The 19087-nt window shown below is 40.7% G+C and overlaps 1 protein-coding gene across 4 annotated transcripts in view; it reads right to left on the reverse strand.

Moving 5' to 3' along the window:
• Window positions 1-19087, reverse strand: part of SLC35F1 (solute carrier family 35 member F1) — a 251455-nt gene that overhangs the window by 23510 nt on the left and 208858 nt on the right. For all 4 annotated transcript variants that reach the window (XM_087777055.1, XM_087777053.1, XM_087777056.1 and 1 more), the window contains 4 exons: window positions 15751-15910; window positions 10614-10770; window positions 6387-6439; window positions 925-1079 (listed from right to left, as the gene is read on the reverse strand). In XM_087777055.1, the coding sequence (XP_087633181.1) occupies window positions 925-1079; window positions 6387-6439; window positions 10614-10770; window positions 15751-15910 (525 nt within the window). The remainder of the gene's footprint in view (window positions 1-924; window positions 1080-6386; window positions 6440-10613; window positions 10771-15750; window positions 15911-19087) is intronic.

Raw genomic sequence — 19087 nt, forward strand, 5'->3', positions numbered from 1 at the left:
TGTTTTATAGTTCCTTTTCTTCTGTCTGCAGAATTCTTAAAGCCATAACTACAACATAAAAGGCAATAGCGAAAACCAATTTTATGTTGGACTCTGAAGCTTTGAACTTTCACTGTCTCATTCAGATTCATTCAGTATCACAAAATCTGTTTTGGGTTGGTTAGGTACTCGGTATTTTAAGGCTTTCATTTGCCTAACGCTTCTCTGGGCCATCATTTTAGTTATCAAGTAACCTCCCTCTTATGAATAAATGATGGTACAAAGCAATCGCCTATGGCACCCTGATGCCACTTTCATGTGATGGACACTGGAGGGGGATACTTGTGAATAATGAAGTGCCATTCCTTGCAACTGGAGACCAAATGTGCGCCTGTACAACACAGTGTTGTAAATATTAGAGGACCTGAGAAATAAAAGTTTAATTTCAACACAAATCTGCTGTTCATTTTGGCATTTACACTAACAGGCAAGCCACCGGTTTGGCTGACAAGACAGGTGTAATTCATGGACAATTATGAGTAATAAATTCAGAATCGGTATGAATGAAACAATGTTATTACCAGGCAAAAAATTTCTATAGGATTTTTGGAAGAGTCTTTACTTTCATGCTCCCACCCCGAGTCCAGTCACAGCATTTAAAAGTTACCTGTGATAAGTAAAATGAAATTAGTGATGCAGTTGCTGATGAACAGGTACTCAAATCTTAAATCTTGTAATAACAAGACCAAATGAGCTCTCTTTAGCCACTGGAAATCATAGAATAAAACTGGTTTTGGTGTGGGAAGCCTGAACTATAAAAAAAAATCTGCACTTTTACTGTGTAGATCTAGCAAAGCTTGAAGGCTTCTTTTGTTTCATTGTTCTGCACTGGTATTTCTTCAGGCTTACAGCTATTACCCAAATACATCTCTCATTTCCACATACCTTGTAGTGGAAGAGGAATAATCCACAGAAGAGGCTGTACAGGTCAGCCGTGAGTAGGGAGAGGTTGACAGCAGTAGCACTGGTTTTCTTTATGACCACTGGCATAAAGCTGTAGAGGCCAAACATACAGGCACTAAAGCCGACATACAACAAGCCTGCGGAAGAGAAACAAGAAGCAGAGTGACCTTCCATAGCCTGCAGAAATGACTCGTGTTGGGAAGAAGGCTGTGTTTTTAAAAAAGGATGAAGAATGCTTTTCAAAAAAACATGGATTCAAATTATTAAGATGAACATATATATATATATATATATATAAAGAGCATCATTCTAAATATAAATGAAAACCAGTGAAAACCATACCTACACAGCAGTGGACACAAGGTCTGCTCTCTGTGGTCCCCATAACAGCAGTGCTGTTTTAAATTAGCCTCCTATACTACTAGTGAATACCTCATGTCCAACATAAATTTGGATGAAATGATGCATTTGGACACATTGAATCTAGTCCCTTAAGGAGCTGAATGTCCCCAACACCATCTGAGTTCAGCTGAGTTGGATGGAGCACACAATATTGTCTGGGAACGCACCCTAAAAATGAATGCAAAAGTATTTGCAGAGGAGTTAATGAGCCAATGGATGAATGCATGAGGACAGCACTCAAGTGACAGAGGTCCTAGTCCTATTTTGCCACCAAATCTGATAAATCACTTCACAGTTTTGTGCTTCTGTTCCTCTACCGTTTTTTGTCTGCCTTCCTTAATAAAGGTTTCCGGAGCTGAGACTATTTCTTGCTACATGTTTACAGAGTGCCTCACACAAATTAGATTGTTAGACACTAATATAATAAAAATATAGTACAGTAAAAATCTAATTTCATTTAAAAACCTAAATAACTTACTGGGAAAGAATTCATTGCTTCAGTTATTACTTGATAAATCCCAAGGCACATTAATCAATATGAAGTTAAAAAAACAGCAAACACTTCACTCATCTGCTCTCATGCAAATGATATTTCTTAGGCTGCCGTATGCTGTAGAATTCCCAGCTGATATGTGCACGAGCCTAAATTTAGACTCACGCCAGCTCTTCAGAGCATGTTGTTATTGACTAAAAGTTGCAGAAAATCTGATTGCCAAAGTCCTGAAAGGAATTAGAAGGGGGGAAAAAAGCCCATATGATTTGTATCTGCTTGTAGATCAGCTTAGTTAAAAACTCCATAGAAAAGCTATCTAGAGGACAAAATCAGCCGTGGTAGTTTGAGTCCTTTAGAAGCATCTCAACTGAAGTGTATATTCATCTGAAACAAATACAGCAGTGACAAAATGTCAGTGACTGCGTATCAATTGTTATGGCGTGATAACGAATGTGAATTTAGATTCAGAATATGGATAATCACAGTAAGAACTGCTTTTAATAACAGGTAGCAAATTTTTAAGGTGTGCATTGTATATGGGTAACAACGGAATCAGTCTTGGGCAGTGCTTGAAAGAGTTGCTTTATGCAAACTCTGCAACTCTTCTGTAGTAAGCAAATGACTGCATCAAATGGAGCGTAGTTTTGATCAATGAGAAATTGTTTGCATACAAGAGCATTAAGTCAGCTTTTCTTCCAGGCTTAAATCAAGAACAGGTCAGGCGCAAAAGCCATTCTGGACCCAAAGTCAGCATTCTCAAAGTACAGTCTGCAAACCACCAGCTGGTCCACTGAGCCCCTGCTAGTCAGTCTGGATTTAACACACATATTCAGGTGCTTTGCTGGCTTACGCTCTCAACTAACAGTATAATTTTATGGTACTGCCTTGGTGTTCATATTCTTTGGCAGCCAACTACATGCACTTCACAGGATGCTTTTCCAAAGGGCATTTCAGTTCCAGTGAAAAATTCCTTAAACTGTAGCTGTCCTATCAGAGGTGAATGTAAAGTGGCATTTCATTTACATCTTAAAAATACATGTAATACTCACCAGCTGGATGGTATTTAGTGACGACAAGAAGCAAACTGGAAATAACATCATTTGATTTTCAGATCTTGCTTCTTAGAGGGCCCGTTTTCAGACTAAAAACATGTTTTAAGTCAAAGGCTTGGAGCCTCAGCTTCCTTGGGTACCCCTGCAGTGCTGACGGCAGCCTTGGGAATCGCCACTCGTGCTCCAGTCCCAGGTGCTGGGACCTGCATCTAACCAGGCACTGAGCCACTGGCACCGACTGCCTGCAGCAGGCACTGGAAGGAAGCAACCTGGTAAGTTAGGAGGATGGTTTTGTAATGATCTGCTGATCAGCTGGTCTGTGTTAAACCCTGAGAAGCTCATAATTCGTAACTGTCTGCTTTCAGATGTGCTGGCATTGTCCTGAACTGAAGGCTTAATCTGCATGAAGGCAGCTGTGGGTGGGATTCTTTACACCTAACTCTGGACACATACTGAGGGTTGGTGGTCAATGAAGAGATTGGGAAATTTTAGGGTGCAGGTTGTCCAACCTCTTTTAGACACCAGCTTTAGCATAGTATGATTTCTGTCATGCCTGTTTATTCTTGCTGATGATAAAGGGAGTCTATTTAACTAAATCAGATGTCCACATCCCAGATATCTAAAGCTGGTGGAAGAAATCCCACCTTGTCTGTCAGTGCTCACCCTGATGGGTAAGGTCACCAGTTTTGTCAGTTTAGGTGTGAATGCCTCGTAAGTGTCTGAACTGGGCACTTAGGATCATAGGATCGTGGGATGATACAGGTTGGAAGGGAGCTCAGAATTCTCTACTTCAAACGCTGCTCAAACCAGGCTCAGCTGCGAGATGAGACCAAGTTGCTCAGGACTTTGTCCAGCCTGGTCTTGAAACCTCTGAGGATGGAGAATGCACAACCTCTCTAGGCAACCTGCTCCACTGCCTGCCTGTCCTCAGTGTGAAGAAGATTTTCCTTTTATCCAGTCTGAATCTCTCATTTAAGCTTCTGCCCATTGTCCCTCATCCTCCTGCCATGCACCGCTGTGAAGACCTTGGCTCTGTCCTTTTGATAACCTCCTTGTATGTAACTCCTCGAAGCCTCTTCTTCTGCAGACTGAACAAGCCCCAATCCCTCAGTATATCCTCACTTATCTTAAGACTGGGCACCTTCACATAAATGGGCAGGATCTGCCCCCAGGGACTGCTCTAAAGTAGCCCAAGTACCACCAAGACTAACATGCCTTGGGAACTTGTTTTAGCTCCTGAGCATAGTGGTTGAATGTTGCATGTTTTATCCTTTGCGTTTTCACTCCAAAAGCTATCATTTCATTGGGATGAAATGGAATCCGTTATGATTTTTCATGCAGTTTTCTTGGAATAAAGACCATTCAGAAATATTCAAATCCCCTGTAACACAGAACACTTCCTTGGAGATTCAAACTCACTTTTCTCTTAAATAATACTGATGTTAATTTATTTGTTATTATTTCATGTATCACTCTGCAGAATGTGTCATGGTCTCATATGAAACCAGTCAGAACAGTATCATCATTCTCCTTTTAGTCAGGTTGTCAGCAAGTATTAATACTTAAACCTTCAAGGATTCAAACAGAGCTACACTGATTTATACTAAATGTGAAGATGATGCTATGTATCAGGGGAATTTCCAAAATTAAAACCAGGAGGGCCACAGCCTGTTTTAAACATGATAGACATAACAGATTGGCTTTAGATCTTTATAGTCCAAAATCATTTGCATTTTACATCAGCTGAAAGGTAGCTCATCCATTCTTAATAGCACAATTATGGCAGATAGCAACAGGCCACCTTGAGTTATTTATTAGATTGCCTGCTGTGACTTTATCACTAACATTCAGAAGGCTGATGATTTAACTCTGCTGGACTGCTGGTTTGAGTCTGTCGCGGTGGATAACTATTCAGGACAAGGCTGTGAACACCCTGACACAGATTTGTCAATCACTACTTGACAACCTTGTATCAATGCCAATGCAATAGAAAGCACAGCGAGTGCAGCCAGGGAAGAACACAAAACTACACATAATTGTCACCATTTAATCCATGTTCAACTGCACCGCATTTCCAATTATTGCTCTAACAAAACAAGTACATATCCACGATGCTCTTGCTAAGATGATCTCCTCCTTAGAAGCATAGGGACTCTTCAGAATTAGTGACTAACTTTCAATGACATTTTAATGGCATCACAGACCAAGTAAGACTTTATTTTAATAGCACATTTCACTGATACTGAGTTACAACAGAACTCCCATGGAAGTATATATGACATTTACATGGATAGTAGATTAATTCACTATGACCATTGCTAGTTTCATCAGTACCAGATTAATTATGTCCCTGAGCTCCTTATCATGAAGTATAAACAAACACTGATGCAATTATGCTAATTATCTCAGATTAAAGAAGGCCAATACACTTATAGTAAGCAGTAGAGGGTGTTTCTCCATGGATACTTTAAATTGATTTGTCATTTAGTTTTACAGCTCAACCATCAAATCTCCAAGACTTCTAGGTGCAGTGTTTTGTGAAAGATGCACCGTTTTTATTAAGGTTTATGATGATGAGAGGAAATTAAAGAAAACAACAGTGTATTCCGCAACTTGTATCGCCTGTCCTCAGGGACTCCCCACATCATCAGTTGCCTTTGCACACTTCTGAGCTTTCATTTTGATGTTCATTCTGAAACCAGGTAACAAGCTATTGTCAATGGATTGCCAAAGCTTCAATCCCCTGCTAAGTATATCAGCTCTATAATATTAGTATTCTTTTATTTCTTCTATTGTCATAAATAGTAAAAGAGTGATTATAGGGACTCTCCTAGATGTCGATTCGCTTTTAAAGCAAGTAATTTGTTGGGCTAATTAGAAGGGAGTCTTAGATCATAAACTCAAGCTTCCAAACTGAAATAGGAACATGCAATGCACTGCACAGCAAAACACTGTAAGAGCTTCATTGTGCATGATGCTACCTAAACTTGTCTAAAAGACACATCTGCTATATTCCACCAAGACTACTTGGAAAGCAATTAACCATTTGCATACAGAAATGCTCCCCTTGGAAATAAGTTTATGGGGCTATAATATGCACTGCAAGTACTTTCATAGCTTTTTGTTAGGTTCCATTTTCTTTCTTTGGCATTCATTGAAAAGGTTTGGCTCTTAATGACTACCTTATTTATTTGTCCCAGTGTCTCACTGAATCTTAGAACTGGAACCCCATTATTGTTTTACTTCATGGCTGCCTGAATAATTATCTTATGGCATTCATATGCTTAACCTAATGGTGCAAGGAAGGCATAATACGGCAATGGGAGGACAGATCATTTAAGAAAGGTTATGAGGCATGCGGTTCAACCTTTGGCAGTGACTGGCGGAAAAGTCACAAACATTGGCTCCTGTGAAACTTTGTGCCTGCCTCTCCAAACACTGGTTGTCTCCACGCCTCCTTCAGCAACTGTCTTCAATGATGTAAAGTGTTTTCTTACCTATCTGCCAATCCCAGGGAACTTTCAACAGCTCTTTGTGTTCCATGATTGCACTATAAGAGAAGAGAAGGCAAAATTTGATGGAAGAGAACAGAAGTTAAATTACTTTCACTCATTCAATTCAAATGCTGGACAAAACAACATAAATAACCTTATAACAAAAAATCTCTGTAGGAACCAAATGCAGTCAGACTTTGCTAATCCACTCTGGCATTATCCGTGTGCCCATGTATTTGAAAGAACTTCAGGGCAGTAATCAGATGTGATAGCATGTAATTTGTACTGGTTTATTTCCAGCTCTCTATATACCTGCTCAAAGTGCCCATCCCTCTATATGTTCAGTCCTCTTGTACTCTTCTGACTTAATATTCTGAAAGCTTTTGAACTTTAATGATTAATAATGTATCTGTCTGAGTTATTCACCCTTCAGAGCAGCTCTGCAGTGTCAAATAAATAGATATCACAGGATGGCTTTGGGGAGAATACTGTGATTTGTTACACACTGAGAAAGATCAAACAGTTACAGCAATGAAAGTCAGGAAACAAAGCAAAGGATGGGCCAAGCTGCCAAAGTCCACTTTCAACATCTTTTAAGTCTTGCATTGTACATTAACATCAAAATCCCAGATCTAGAAAATTCTAAGGTGGCAACAAGTCAGCTCTTCCCAATCCAGGCAAATAGACCCTTGGAGATTAGGTATCTCATGACTTAGGTCTTCACTCAGCTAACCGCTTTCTCTGATCTGTGATTTGCAGGTAACTCCTGCTGTGCAGAACTCTGCATGCTAGTCTGGACACTATTTTAAACAAGTATAAAACATGGAATTACACAGATTGAAAAACAAAGTACTTAGTACAAAAGGTGGCATATGGAAGACCAAGTCTAATATTAAAACTGCAGGAATTCAGTGCCTTCCAGATTAGTCTGGTCTAGAGAGTTGCACCCTGGAAATTCTAATTTGCTTGCTGCTGATGTGTGGCAAATCTAATACTGTGTACAGAATAATAAGATTATTTTGTCTGCAAAATAACTGAATTATAAGTGTCTGCATGCATAAGGCATATGTTTGTTTTATCAGCGATTCCTGAAGAATATAATGAAAACAAACTGCAACGTCTCTTGTTCTGGCAAACAAATTTTGATATAACTTAAATGTAGGAACATTGTTTTCATACTATTGCCTACCCGACACAAAAAAGTATAAAACAACATGCTATGGTCTGTGATTCATTATGATCTGTGAAACAAAGAGGGGTAAGAGCAACTTTGCCAGAAGTTGCCATTTAGTGATGCCAGATTCACTGAAGAATTGGAACCACAATGATCTTTGAAAGGTTGTGGTAATTGGAGGAGGTCCCTGATGACTGAAAAGGACAAATGCAACATTCAGTTTCAAAAAAAGAAAAAACTATAGCCTGGACAGACTTATGCTAACCTTTGGGAAGATTATGGAGCAAATCTTTCCAGAAGCCATTTGCAGGAAATGAAGAAGAGGTGACTGGAAACAGCCAGCACAGACTTCTCAAGAGCAAACCATACCTGACCAAACTGACTGCCTTCTATGATGAGATGACTGGCTCAGTAAACAAAGGAGAGGGAATGGATGAGAGGATGAGGTGTAACCCACCTTGACTTCAGCAAAGCTTCCAACATGATTTCTCAAAAGATCCTTAGAGACTGAAGAGCTATAGACTGGATGGGTGGACTACCCACTATGTAGTCTTAAGAAAAGGGCCAAGATAAACCTCGTGAAGTTCAAGAAAAGCAAATATGAACTCCTGCACCTGGGGTGGAATAACCCTGTGCAATAGTACAGGCTGGGAGCCGACTGGATAGAAAGCTGCTTTTTTAGAAATAAACATTGGAGTCCTAGTGGACATCAACCCGAACATGAGTCAGCAATGTGTCCTTGGAGTAGAGAAGGCCAACAGCATCCTGGGCTGTATTAGTAAGAGTCTGGCCAGCAAGTTGAAGGATGTAATTTGTGAGACAGCAGCTAGAGTACTGTATCCAATATTGGGCTGCCCAGACATTGACAAACTGGAGGGAGTACAGTGGACCTAAATCAAAATGGTCAGGCAGCTGGAGCACATGATGTAAGAGATGCTGAAACAGCAGGGTTTGTTCAGTGCGAAGAAGAGAAGGCTAACCTGGGGTGAAGGAGGACAGGACAATAAATTTGTTCTCTTAACTACCTAATGGGTAAGTTACAGAAAAGATAGAGTCAGATTTTTCTTGGAGGTGCACAACAAAAGGATGAATGACAATGGACACAAGCTGCAATGTGGAAAACTCTGATTAGATATAAGGAAAAAAAATTTTGGTCAAGCACTGGAACAGGCTGCCCTGCCAGCAAGACTGGCATTTCAGTTCTTGGAGATATTAAGTTAACTGTACAAGTTCCTGAGCAACCTGATGTAACTTTGAAGTTAGCTTTGAGTTGCTTTGAGTAGTGGCTTGAACCAGATGACTTTCAGGGGTCCATTACAAAGTAGGTTATTCTATGATTATGTGATTCCATCAGACAGCATTATCTCCATTTGCTGGGTAGTTGCTATATCCACAACTAACTTCTCTTGTTTTGATATACAGTTCCTCCCTGCTTTAATCACATTCAACCCACTAAACTCTTTCCACCATGCCCAGGTACTTAGCCAACTCTCTCCTTTACTTCAGTGTTTGCCCTGACACCTTAGCCCTTCATTTGCAGTTCAACAGGCATTATCTGGGTTTATTTTATGTTACAGTCTAATATTAGCCACTCTTGCTAAACTGTTTTAGAAAACAACAGCCTACTTCTTGAAAGTCCTCTTGGAGACACAGCCCTATACTAGAGCTGAAGCATGAACGAACATGAGTCACCCACACTTACGTAGATATTTGTACTTATGCATGGAATATAAGGCAAATGCCACAGTTTTTTGATACCATATTATTTTGAGATCAGTGCATGTCAATGAAGGGGACATTCACTTGGGGGTACTGTTTTGTCTTTCCAACATTCAGCATAGTCCTACACACTTTTCAATATTTTCCCTTCTTCAAAATTGTATTGCTCCCTGTAAAATCTATGAACATGAGACTACCTCCAGTGGTATTAGCACACATGTTCCCTATCCTCAATCACTTTGTGGATGCCAACCAAACTTTAACGAGCACTGTGCCTAGCATGCTAGGAAACCGCCTTATTTTTGAGACATTTCTTCCTCAGATTACTTCAGTTTATAGGACCTAAAGGTCCTATATTGCACCACACTGGCCAGTAGTGTTTCAAAGAAAGAGTCGGCAATTGTAACACGGGGAGCTGGCTTCTCTTTTAAACAACTGGTATATTTAGTTAGATTAAACCTCTGGGAACTCATAACTATATAATGTCTGCTCTTCGTTACAGGTAAAGGTAAGAAAATGCTGAATTGCTTCATGGAACGAAGTAGCAGAAACATTATTGGCCTCTCCCAATATGCAAGCTTTTACCACCTTGTTAAAAAAGTACATATATGAGCTAAATACCTTCTGACTGGCTGTGTTTTCTACCTGTTTAGAACTCTAAGTGACTTTTTAAAAGTAGGAAACGAAACCAGAGAGAGCTCTAGATTTTGTTATTCACAGATCAGACCAACATAGGAAGTATCCACCTGTCTTCAAGCAACAATGTGGTAAGATGCGTCTTCTACTCCTCCCTACCCATGTGACTATTCAAGGACATCAGTAATAGAATCATAGAATGGTTTGGGTTGGAAGGGACCGTAAAGATCTTCTAGTTCCAAGCCCCCTGCCACAGGCAGGGACACCTTCCACTAAACCAGGTTGCTCAAAGCCCCATCCAGCCTGGCCTTGAACACTTCCAGGGAGGAGGCATCCGCAATTTCTCTGCGCAACCTGTTCCAGTGTCTCACCACCCTCACAGTAAAGAATTTCTTCCTAATATCTAATCTATATCTACCCTCTTTCAGTTGAAAACCATTACCCCTCATCCTATCACTATGCTCCCTGATAAAGAGTCCCTTCCCATCTTTCCTGTAGGCCCCTTAATTTAGAGTACTTAGGTGCAAATTTGTGTTATTATTCAAATCCACCAATCTGAAATATGAAAACCAATGCAAATTCCAGAATTAGAGGACACCTACTCTCCACAGGAAATGGCTACCTTTGAAGAGAGGCTACCTCAACCGAGGCCACAGCTGCACTTATTTGAATGACCTTGGGGCTCAAACCTGCTCACTTACAGCTGAATTCCACTGAAGAAGGAGCCAAAGAGTCCGATCATGCCCAGGAATTCCACTCGACTCAGATTTCGGACGATATACTCCTCACAAACGTTCGAGATTCCGTATAGCGTTGCTCCGCCCAATACTAAGAGATCCCCTATCAGTTTATTTTCACCTAGGAATAAACAGGGGAAAAATCAGAATGTCTCAAAACAACCATCTTTTGTCTAGAACCATTGCAAGTTCTTCCCTATAGATTTCAATCCTTAGTCACTAAGTAGCCCATATCTGGGTTAATAAGCTGAACGCAAATGTTCTGTCATTTTAACGGTCTTCATTCAATACCCCAGCAAAATCTAGCAGAGGTGAAGGGAGAGCATTGTCCTTGCTGTGGATAAGAGAATCTGAAAGAACCTGAAAAATTTGTAAAAAATATAGAATCCAAGTGGCACTCTTTGGTGACTAATTCTTTTTATTTTATTATTATTATTTTTTTGCAGATAGAATGTGACTCAGCTATATAAAGCAGTTTGCATCTCATCTTGAAATCTAACCAGTCTAAAACATGTCCAGTATTTAGATGTGAAACCAAGTGAAAAATTCTGTGTACCTGTGAAATGAGTGAAGAAATCATTACAACCCCACTATTGACCTCATTCTCACATGAAGCTGTTTGTTTGACAAGAGAGGAGGAAGGATGGGGTGTAGACAGGGTGATGATAATGACAGATTTTTGAAAGAGGTTCAATTAACATAGCAGTACCTAATGCATGCAATGAACACCAAGATGTATTTTTAGTACTCCAGGTATATATAATTACTAAAACATTGTATTATCAAAGACACTTTGAACTCTTTTTAAGTCTTGGAGGCTTTTATTATTGGGGGGTGAGGAGGGCTGCAGGGAGATTTGATCAAGATCGAGTTCCAGCTTAAAAACTGAGGCCCTGGCTTTGCAAACTGGTGCACGCGATTCCCTCTGCACATATGGCTTGTTAAATGATTCCTACAAGAGCTACAGCTTCACAAAGCTGTCAGACATGGCTGCAGAACCATATTCCGAAAGGCTGGATATAATGGAATTTCCTTTGAAAAGGTTCAGCAGAAATGCTGAAGTACTAGACTGTAATTTTTTTTGAAAGAAACCTTGTTTTCTTTTAAAATACCTCTTATTTTTGAGTTCCTGCCTTTTTAAGTTTTATTATTTTTGATTTGTAAAATACACACTGCAGTAAATAAAAATGGAAGCCAAACATTCTGATTGTTTCAAAACAATCTTTTCAACATTTTTCTTTATGGAGTTCTTTTAAGCATTCAGTTTTCATTCCAAACTACAGTTCTGAAATTTCCAGTGAAAAGAAATTTATGAAAATAAGAGTGGTCATAAGAAGACAGACCAAGGGTTTATTTATCCAGTACCCTGCCTCCAACGCTGGCTATAAGCACCAGAAAAGTCTAAGTTGTTTAGGGACGAATAGAAACAGGGCAAATGTTTAAAATACTCCCAGTAATACTCTCTTAGTCTCCAACATTTTTCAGCTCAGAGGAGATGTGGCTCCTGTGTATTTAGCAAACATTACTAGATTTCTCTTTCACGTACTCATCCAGTCTCTCACTGAATTTCTGTTTTGCATGCACCTTGACTGACAGCATGTTTATATTTGACCATGTAACTTTTTAAGATTTGGTACTTATTTTCCTTTTAGCCTTCTTTTGCAATCAGCCACAGAAGATGCCCTTAATTTAAAATAAGCATCAGCACTTTACAAAACCTCTTCATACCCCTGATGCATTTGATGTTCCACAGTGGCTCCAATCATCCCTCACTGAGCTCATTCATTTGGTATTTATTACAGCTACTCACTGACACTTCGGGGAAGTACTGTTGAAAAAGCTTTTGACCTTAGAGCTTGGCTGAGCTGAACTGCTGAGACAAAAATACCATCCATTTGCATCTGTGAAACAAAGATGGCTCAGAGGCCGAGCGTCTTCATAGAGATGGGACGGCCCCAAGGACCACACTGCGATGACTCTCCCCAAAAGCACACTCATGCTCGGAGAGTGTGAGCCTCGACCTTCAGGGCTTCCCCAGAAGAGGAAGCCAAAATCCGGTCAAAGCACGGGTATGTCTAGCCCAGGACCCTGCTCTGGCACTGGGCAGCACAGGGTGGCTGAGGAAAGCATGAAGAAATAGGGAAGCATAGGGGGATTTTTATCAGCCAGTTCTCAGCAGATTAAGGATTTTTTGAGATGGAAGTTGCATTAGACCATCAAACTTAATAGATCCTGAGGGATTCTTCATCAATTTGTGTAAAGTCCGTATAGTTTTGGCCTCTACAACACCCTGTGGCAGTAACTTACCCGGTTAAAGCATGCACTATTAAAAAGTACTTTGTGTTTTTACGAGGCTGATACCTGAGAATTACATTGGGCATGTCATAATTTTCTGATTGTGAGAAATATTTAAGAATCACTCGGTATTGACCCTGTCCATACCACTAAAGACTTCAAGTACCTTTACCATATTCTGTCTCTTTCTTGCCTTTTCTGGGAAATGAAAAGTCCCAGTCTCCCTACAATCTCTTCATCCTGAAGCCATTTTATGCCCTTGAACAGCTTTTTCACCTTTCTCCATTGCTTCTATAAGCTTATTTTCTGGTCCTTTCTTTTTGAGATGCAGTGATCAGAGTAATACATGGTACTCAAGAGGCTAGTGCATCAAAACTTTATATACTGGCATAAAAATGTTTTATACTATAGTTTTGGTTTCTTTCCTAATAATTTCTAGCATCCTGGTTGTCAAATGCTTTTTCTTTGCTTCTTCAAGAGGCTGACTTTGGATTCTTCCCCCAAGACTGACATAGCCTAATAGACTTATTTTCGTGGATGTAAAATCCACATGTATCTACTGGTTTATTGCTAAAGAAATATGTATCAACTGATTAGAGGCATTCTAAAGACTTTTAGGTTAATACAGTTGTACTTGACCAATTTAATGGCATAGGTCATTCTTCTGAAGAAGCACTAGGCATAGCTTGGCAAAACACGTTTTGCATTAATCATTGTTAGCATATTTAATGTTCTCTGGAAGCAGAAGTCATACAGTCCAGAGAGGAATTAATGTTTTGGGGACTAGTTATAGCACTATAGTGTAACATAAATCATTTAAATATGATTTACGTTCTGACACGATTGCTTTTCACACATCAGTCAGGATACAATAAAAAGAGGTAAACTACCATACATTTATTGAAAGTTGAGAGCATGCCTGCACATTATACTTAATTCCTGCAGATAGTTTGGAAAATACCTGTTAATCTCTCAGTGATGCATTTTAAATTCATTTTCACTTACTCGTAGAGTTGGCAGGCTAGATTGCTGTATGCAGTAGGTGCCTACCAGAGCCTTAGGGCACTTCTAATACAGTAAATAGCACGGTCAACAGGGGCACACAGGCGTCCCCTAAAATATAGGATAAACAGAGGAGTTTACTGAGGATTAATACAGCATCATTGCTTTTGGTGTACTCCTTTCTTTTGTTTGCCCAGTCCTAGGAAATATCCTATAAATGGTGTGAACCTCTTAATGAAGAGTTTCAAGAATTTTTTTCTTTTGCTGCCAATACTTCCTTTTTATTTGTAGATTTTTAATGTATGGTTTTACCCCTTCAGATAAATTAAACCAGCTGATCTATTTTACTCTGTTAAAGACATCATCATTAATAACATAATTTTGCCACTTAAAAAAAAAGCTGCAGTCTGTGTAGCAATAAGCATGGACACAGTTTTTCATGTGTAGGTCCAAATTAAAAGGCAATAATGCATGTTAACTGATTTTTCTGGACAAATTTACCTAACAGCTATACTCATGCTTTAGTAATGAATATGGCAAATAATACCTAATTATTGCAGTCGGATGGCAAAGTGTCAGTGTTCTTCAATCTGTTCCTTTTCCGCTGAGGTCCATTGCCCTGCATGCTCCTGCTGATCCACTGCTCACCTGCCCCAGCATGTTACTCTCTAGATTACTGGGACACAGGATGTTTCCTCTGGAACCCAGGGTTGAAATCCCAGTTCCTCCGAAATCAGTCATTCCTCATGCAGCTTTGGCTGGCTGATTTCATAGTACAGAGTATATTCTTTCCTTTTTAGTTGGGGCAGGGCTATTTCTGGAGGAGACCAATGAACTGAAAGTCTCCTTTTAGAAAAAAGGACAGGGATAAAAGGGGGCAGGGAGATATAGTGAGCACTGTCACAAACTCCCTTGTTTTATTTAGTAGCATCCTGGCAAATGCAGTTCTTACAGCACTTGCATTTGTATTCAGAAAGCTGAGTCAAGAATTTTAAATCCCAGTGTATTATGCTCAGCTCACAATTCAGTGCTTTTAATTAAGAATGAAAACTGTGCCTAATTGACAATCTTTGAAAAGGATTTCCAGCCTTCCCACATCATTTGGGTTGGCACTAGAGAAATCAATGTGACAGAGGGAGTTGATCAATGAAATCTAGCTCTGTCTAGTCTGCATTAATAGCTACACACACATTATTCGCATGATGCCGCACATAAAAAAGAACATTTTACACACAAGAAGGTTCTTTTCAACAATGATGCAGGCAAATCCCAAACCTTTACTCTGGGACTGTGTGCATAACCCACTTGGTACAGTTAGTATGTAGGTTAGGTGTCTTTTAGCATCTACCCAGCAACTCCACCTCCATACAAAAAAGCAGCAAAGTTGAGAAGTAAGAGTACATAGTGGATGGAGAGGTGCTTATGATTCAAAGATGTAGCAAGTTTGGAAAGGAAGCAACTGAGGTTTGCAGTCAAACAACTAAGCTGTAACAGAAGGAAACTAGAAATATTTAGCTTGTCCCCCTGGCCTGCACAGAGGGTGATCTGGGTTGCAGACACAGGGCCCACCAAGTACCAAGTCTGTTTGCAGCACTGCTGACTTCGAAGTGTTGACCCATTTTTGTCCTCTGACCCTTCTGACAAAGATGCAACTTTGAATGGTGCAGTGCTTTGGATCCATGAAGGCACAGGGCTTCTTGATGGTTTTCTGTTTTTTTTTTTTTTTTTGTCCCAACCTGACATGTTCTGGTCAATGGCTTCTCTGAGTAGAAATTGGTCATACAACACATCCATCCTTACTCACCTGCTCCTTGCTGTCTCCCAACGAGGACATCTGCTCCTGCCATGCATCCCATGCCCAGAATGCAGACCACAATCCCAATGAAATGTACTGCCTTGTATCGTACCAGTAAGAAAAACCAGGAGAGCAGTATCACCACTGGGATGACAAAACAGTCTAGGAGCTGTCAAGAAAGAGAGGAAAAATCAACAAATCAACCTGCTAACACTTTGCCATAAAATACTAGGACAGATTCCAGCAGAAGGGAGCAGGGTTATTTAGTTAGTAATAGCACTTTCTTGCAGACAGAAAGAGTATTCAAGTGGTTATTTCATCCATCAGACAGAGGATAAGACTGTATTCTGTTCATGGCTATTCCACGAATTCAGGAGAGCTGTTGCTTTATGGTAACACCCAACAGCACTGCCTTGCTCTTGGATTCAGACGTGTATTTCAAATCCATGGGAAGGAAACCTGGGCCAAAAGAGAGCCACACCACTCCATCTGGTCCTCACCTCTGGTGATTAATGGACAAAAACTGGGGGTGCTCTTCCTACAGTCTAGACATATGCTTTAATTCAGTCATTTCAGGTCCAATTAGCAGTAATGTTCATAACGCACAAGTTGACCAGATTTATTAAATCTGGCCATATAAATCAAGAGGTTTCTGCATGGAGAAACTTACGAAAAATTTGCCCCCCTGTTGGGACTGCTGGCTCCTTGAAAATACAGTCCCATATGCCTCTGAAGGAAAAAAAAAACCCAACAAAAAACCACCTTGCCTGCAGTGCAAGAAACTCAGTCTTCTTGCCAATAGACCCTGGGTAGGAGCTTTCTCATGAAACACAATCTTTAATTGTTTTTTTTCAGAAACACCCAGAGAACCCATGATAAAAAAAGAAACGTGCCAAATGTTTGTGAGAGGACCTTGAGATTTTCAAATTAAAATATATTTTAGAAACTACCAGTATGTCACCAGGAAAAAAAAATCCTGGGTGAAAAACACCCAAAAAAACTTGACTTTAATCCTACTTCCTAAAAGGACGTAGATAATTAAGAGTCACAATTCTGTGGACTATCAATGGGATTTAACCAATTGTGCAGGGTATACAACTGTTCAATGCCAATTGATACAGCAGGAACTAGAGCTATATGGTTGCACCATCTTTCTAATGAAAATATGTGGAACAACCAAAAGAGAAGACTGTTCACAGTTCTGGGAAACTACTCCAGATGCTGTTACCTTGATTTTAGATGATGCAGTTTGGTTTTTCTTCCCTTTGGGCCTATTGCCTGCTACTTGCTCTCTCAGTGTGATTTACCACTAAGCACACTAAGTATTATCAAATAATGATCACATCCCTTTTAACTTCTTTGTCTGTCCATGTGTTATCTGAAGAGAAAAAGATTTTTGGATGTGTTCAAGAACTTCAGTGCTTAGAAAACTATTCTTTACATGTGAGATACCTATGTAATAAATACTAAATTTGGGGGATCAGCAAAAATATAAAAGCCAATTTTTGGACTAAGGATAATTTCCTGAAACTTTGTTTGAAAAACAAGAGTATGCAGTGGAAAGCCATCCATTCCAAAGATTCCCCAGACAGTGAGTGGCAAAAGCCTTCAGAAGAGCAATAGTTCAGCAGGGGGACCACGCTGCTCTCAGGAGGCTCAAGCAGTCCCAAAGAAGGGCAGAACAGACGAGGGAAATTACAAATGCGAAAAGTCCATGCTAAAAGCAGGTTCTGCATTTAAAATGAGAGCTAATCATCTAAAAGGCATGGCTGGGCCCCTTTACAGTGAAAAATTCCTCCAGCAGCCCTCAAAATGCCGTCCTTCACAGACCGAACATGAAAAAGGACAACAGCTGAACGAACCATAACAAGGTCCTTCGTTTGCATAGGGCATCTGCTCTGCCTCTGAAGAGCCTGTAACGTGTACAGGGTGTAACGGAGCTAGCACTCAGTAACCACTCTTGGTAAAAACACGCATATACAAGAGACCACATACGCAAGAACAACTTCAGGAGTCGTGTTGCCGGGAGCAGCCAGCTCCTGGGGCAGGGAGGGGCGGTGGCAGGACTACCGGGCATACGCATTAAATCCTGGCATGCGGTGTGGGCAAGGTAGCACACAGCCCTCTCCTGTCACTGGGAGGAGGGATGGGGCCCACCTAGCCAGCACAGATGGTCACCGCTGCATGGATAACATCCACTGCACATTTCTCATGCACTGTGGATTTCTGCACTCTGTCAACGCAGCCCTAGTGAGTACCAGTAATGGGTGGCACACCTGAGGGAAGCTCACTCTTCAGTGTAACCCACAGGATGTGGACACAGCTCCGCACCTCCCCTCTCAATCCACAGCTCACGTCATCATGCCTGTGCATGCTGGATGTGCATTCTTCATTAGCTGCGCTAGCATACAGTGCATCCACCATCTCTGCTGAAGATGGAGGAAAGGTGGTACCAAACAGCAGGGAGGCAGTTACTACTTACATGGCTCATAGCTATCCCTGAAGGTGTGAATGCTTCTATCCCATTCTCTCCCAGTGCTGCACTGAACAGGTGAGCTTAACTCACAGTTTTCTGACCTCATCACAGTTTTCCAGTACTTACAGTGGGGCTACAAAGAAGACAGAGGCTCTCTCTTCACAAGGAGCCACATGGAGAAGACAAGGGGCAACGGGTACAAGTTGCACCGAGAGAGGTTTCATCTCAGTATGATAAAGATATTTTCTACAGTCAGAACAATCAATCACTGGAACAACCTCCTCAGGGACGTGGTAGAATGCCCATCACTGGAGGTTTTCAAGATGTGACTGGAGAGGGTGCTAGATAATCTCATTGAGGCTCACTTTCCCATGAAAGGTTGGACCAGATGATCTTTTGAGGTCACTTCCAAGCTGGGCTGTTCTATGGTTCTGTGATTCTAACTTACTGACAGTTTGCATCAAAACAAGGTGGAGGAGAAACTCACATGGGCAGGCACCAGTCTTACCTTGGAGAAAGCAACTGAAATGTCACCAGGAAGAGCTACCTTTACCTGGCTCAGTGCACTTGGCTTCCCTTCCATGCTGTGCTATGGGAGTCACCAGCAGGTTATACCAACTTGATTAACTTTGTGCTGGAGAAGAGGAGAAGAGGCAGCCTTACACCTAACTCGGAGCTGGATGCGAGTGAAATAGCACCAATCAGAAATACTGCACCATCTGCCATTGCCTTCTTCAGGTGAGAACCTAAGATTTGAGCACCCTCTTCCCCGTACATACACATACCACCTCAGAGACGACTGTGCCCAAGACAGAGCAGAAAGCTTCATGCAACAGTTAAGCACAGAGGTGTTTTAAGAGACCACTTATT

This window comes from Nipponia nippon, unplaced genomic scaffold, assembly GCF_047370975.1.
Source record: "Nipponia nippon isolate SJK-2023a ecotype South Korea unplaced genomic scaffold, ASM4737097v1 scaffold_4, whole genome shotgun sequence".
NCBI lineage: Eukaryota > Metazoa > Chordata > Aves > Pelecaniformes > Threskiornithidae > Nipponia > Nipponia nippon.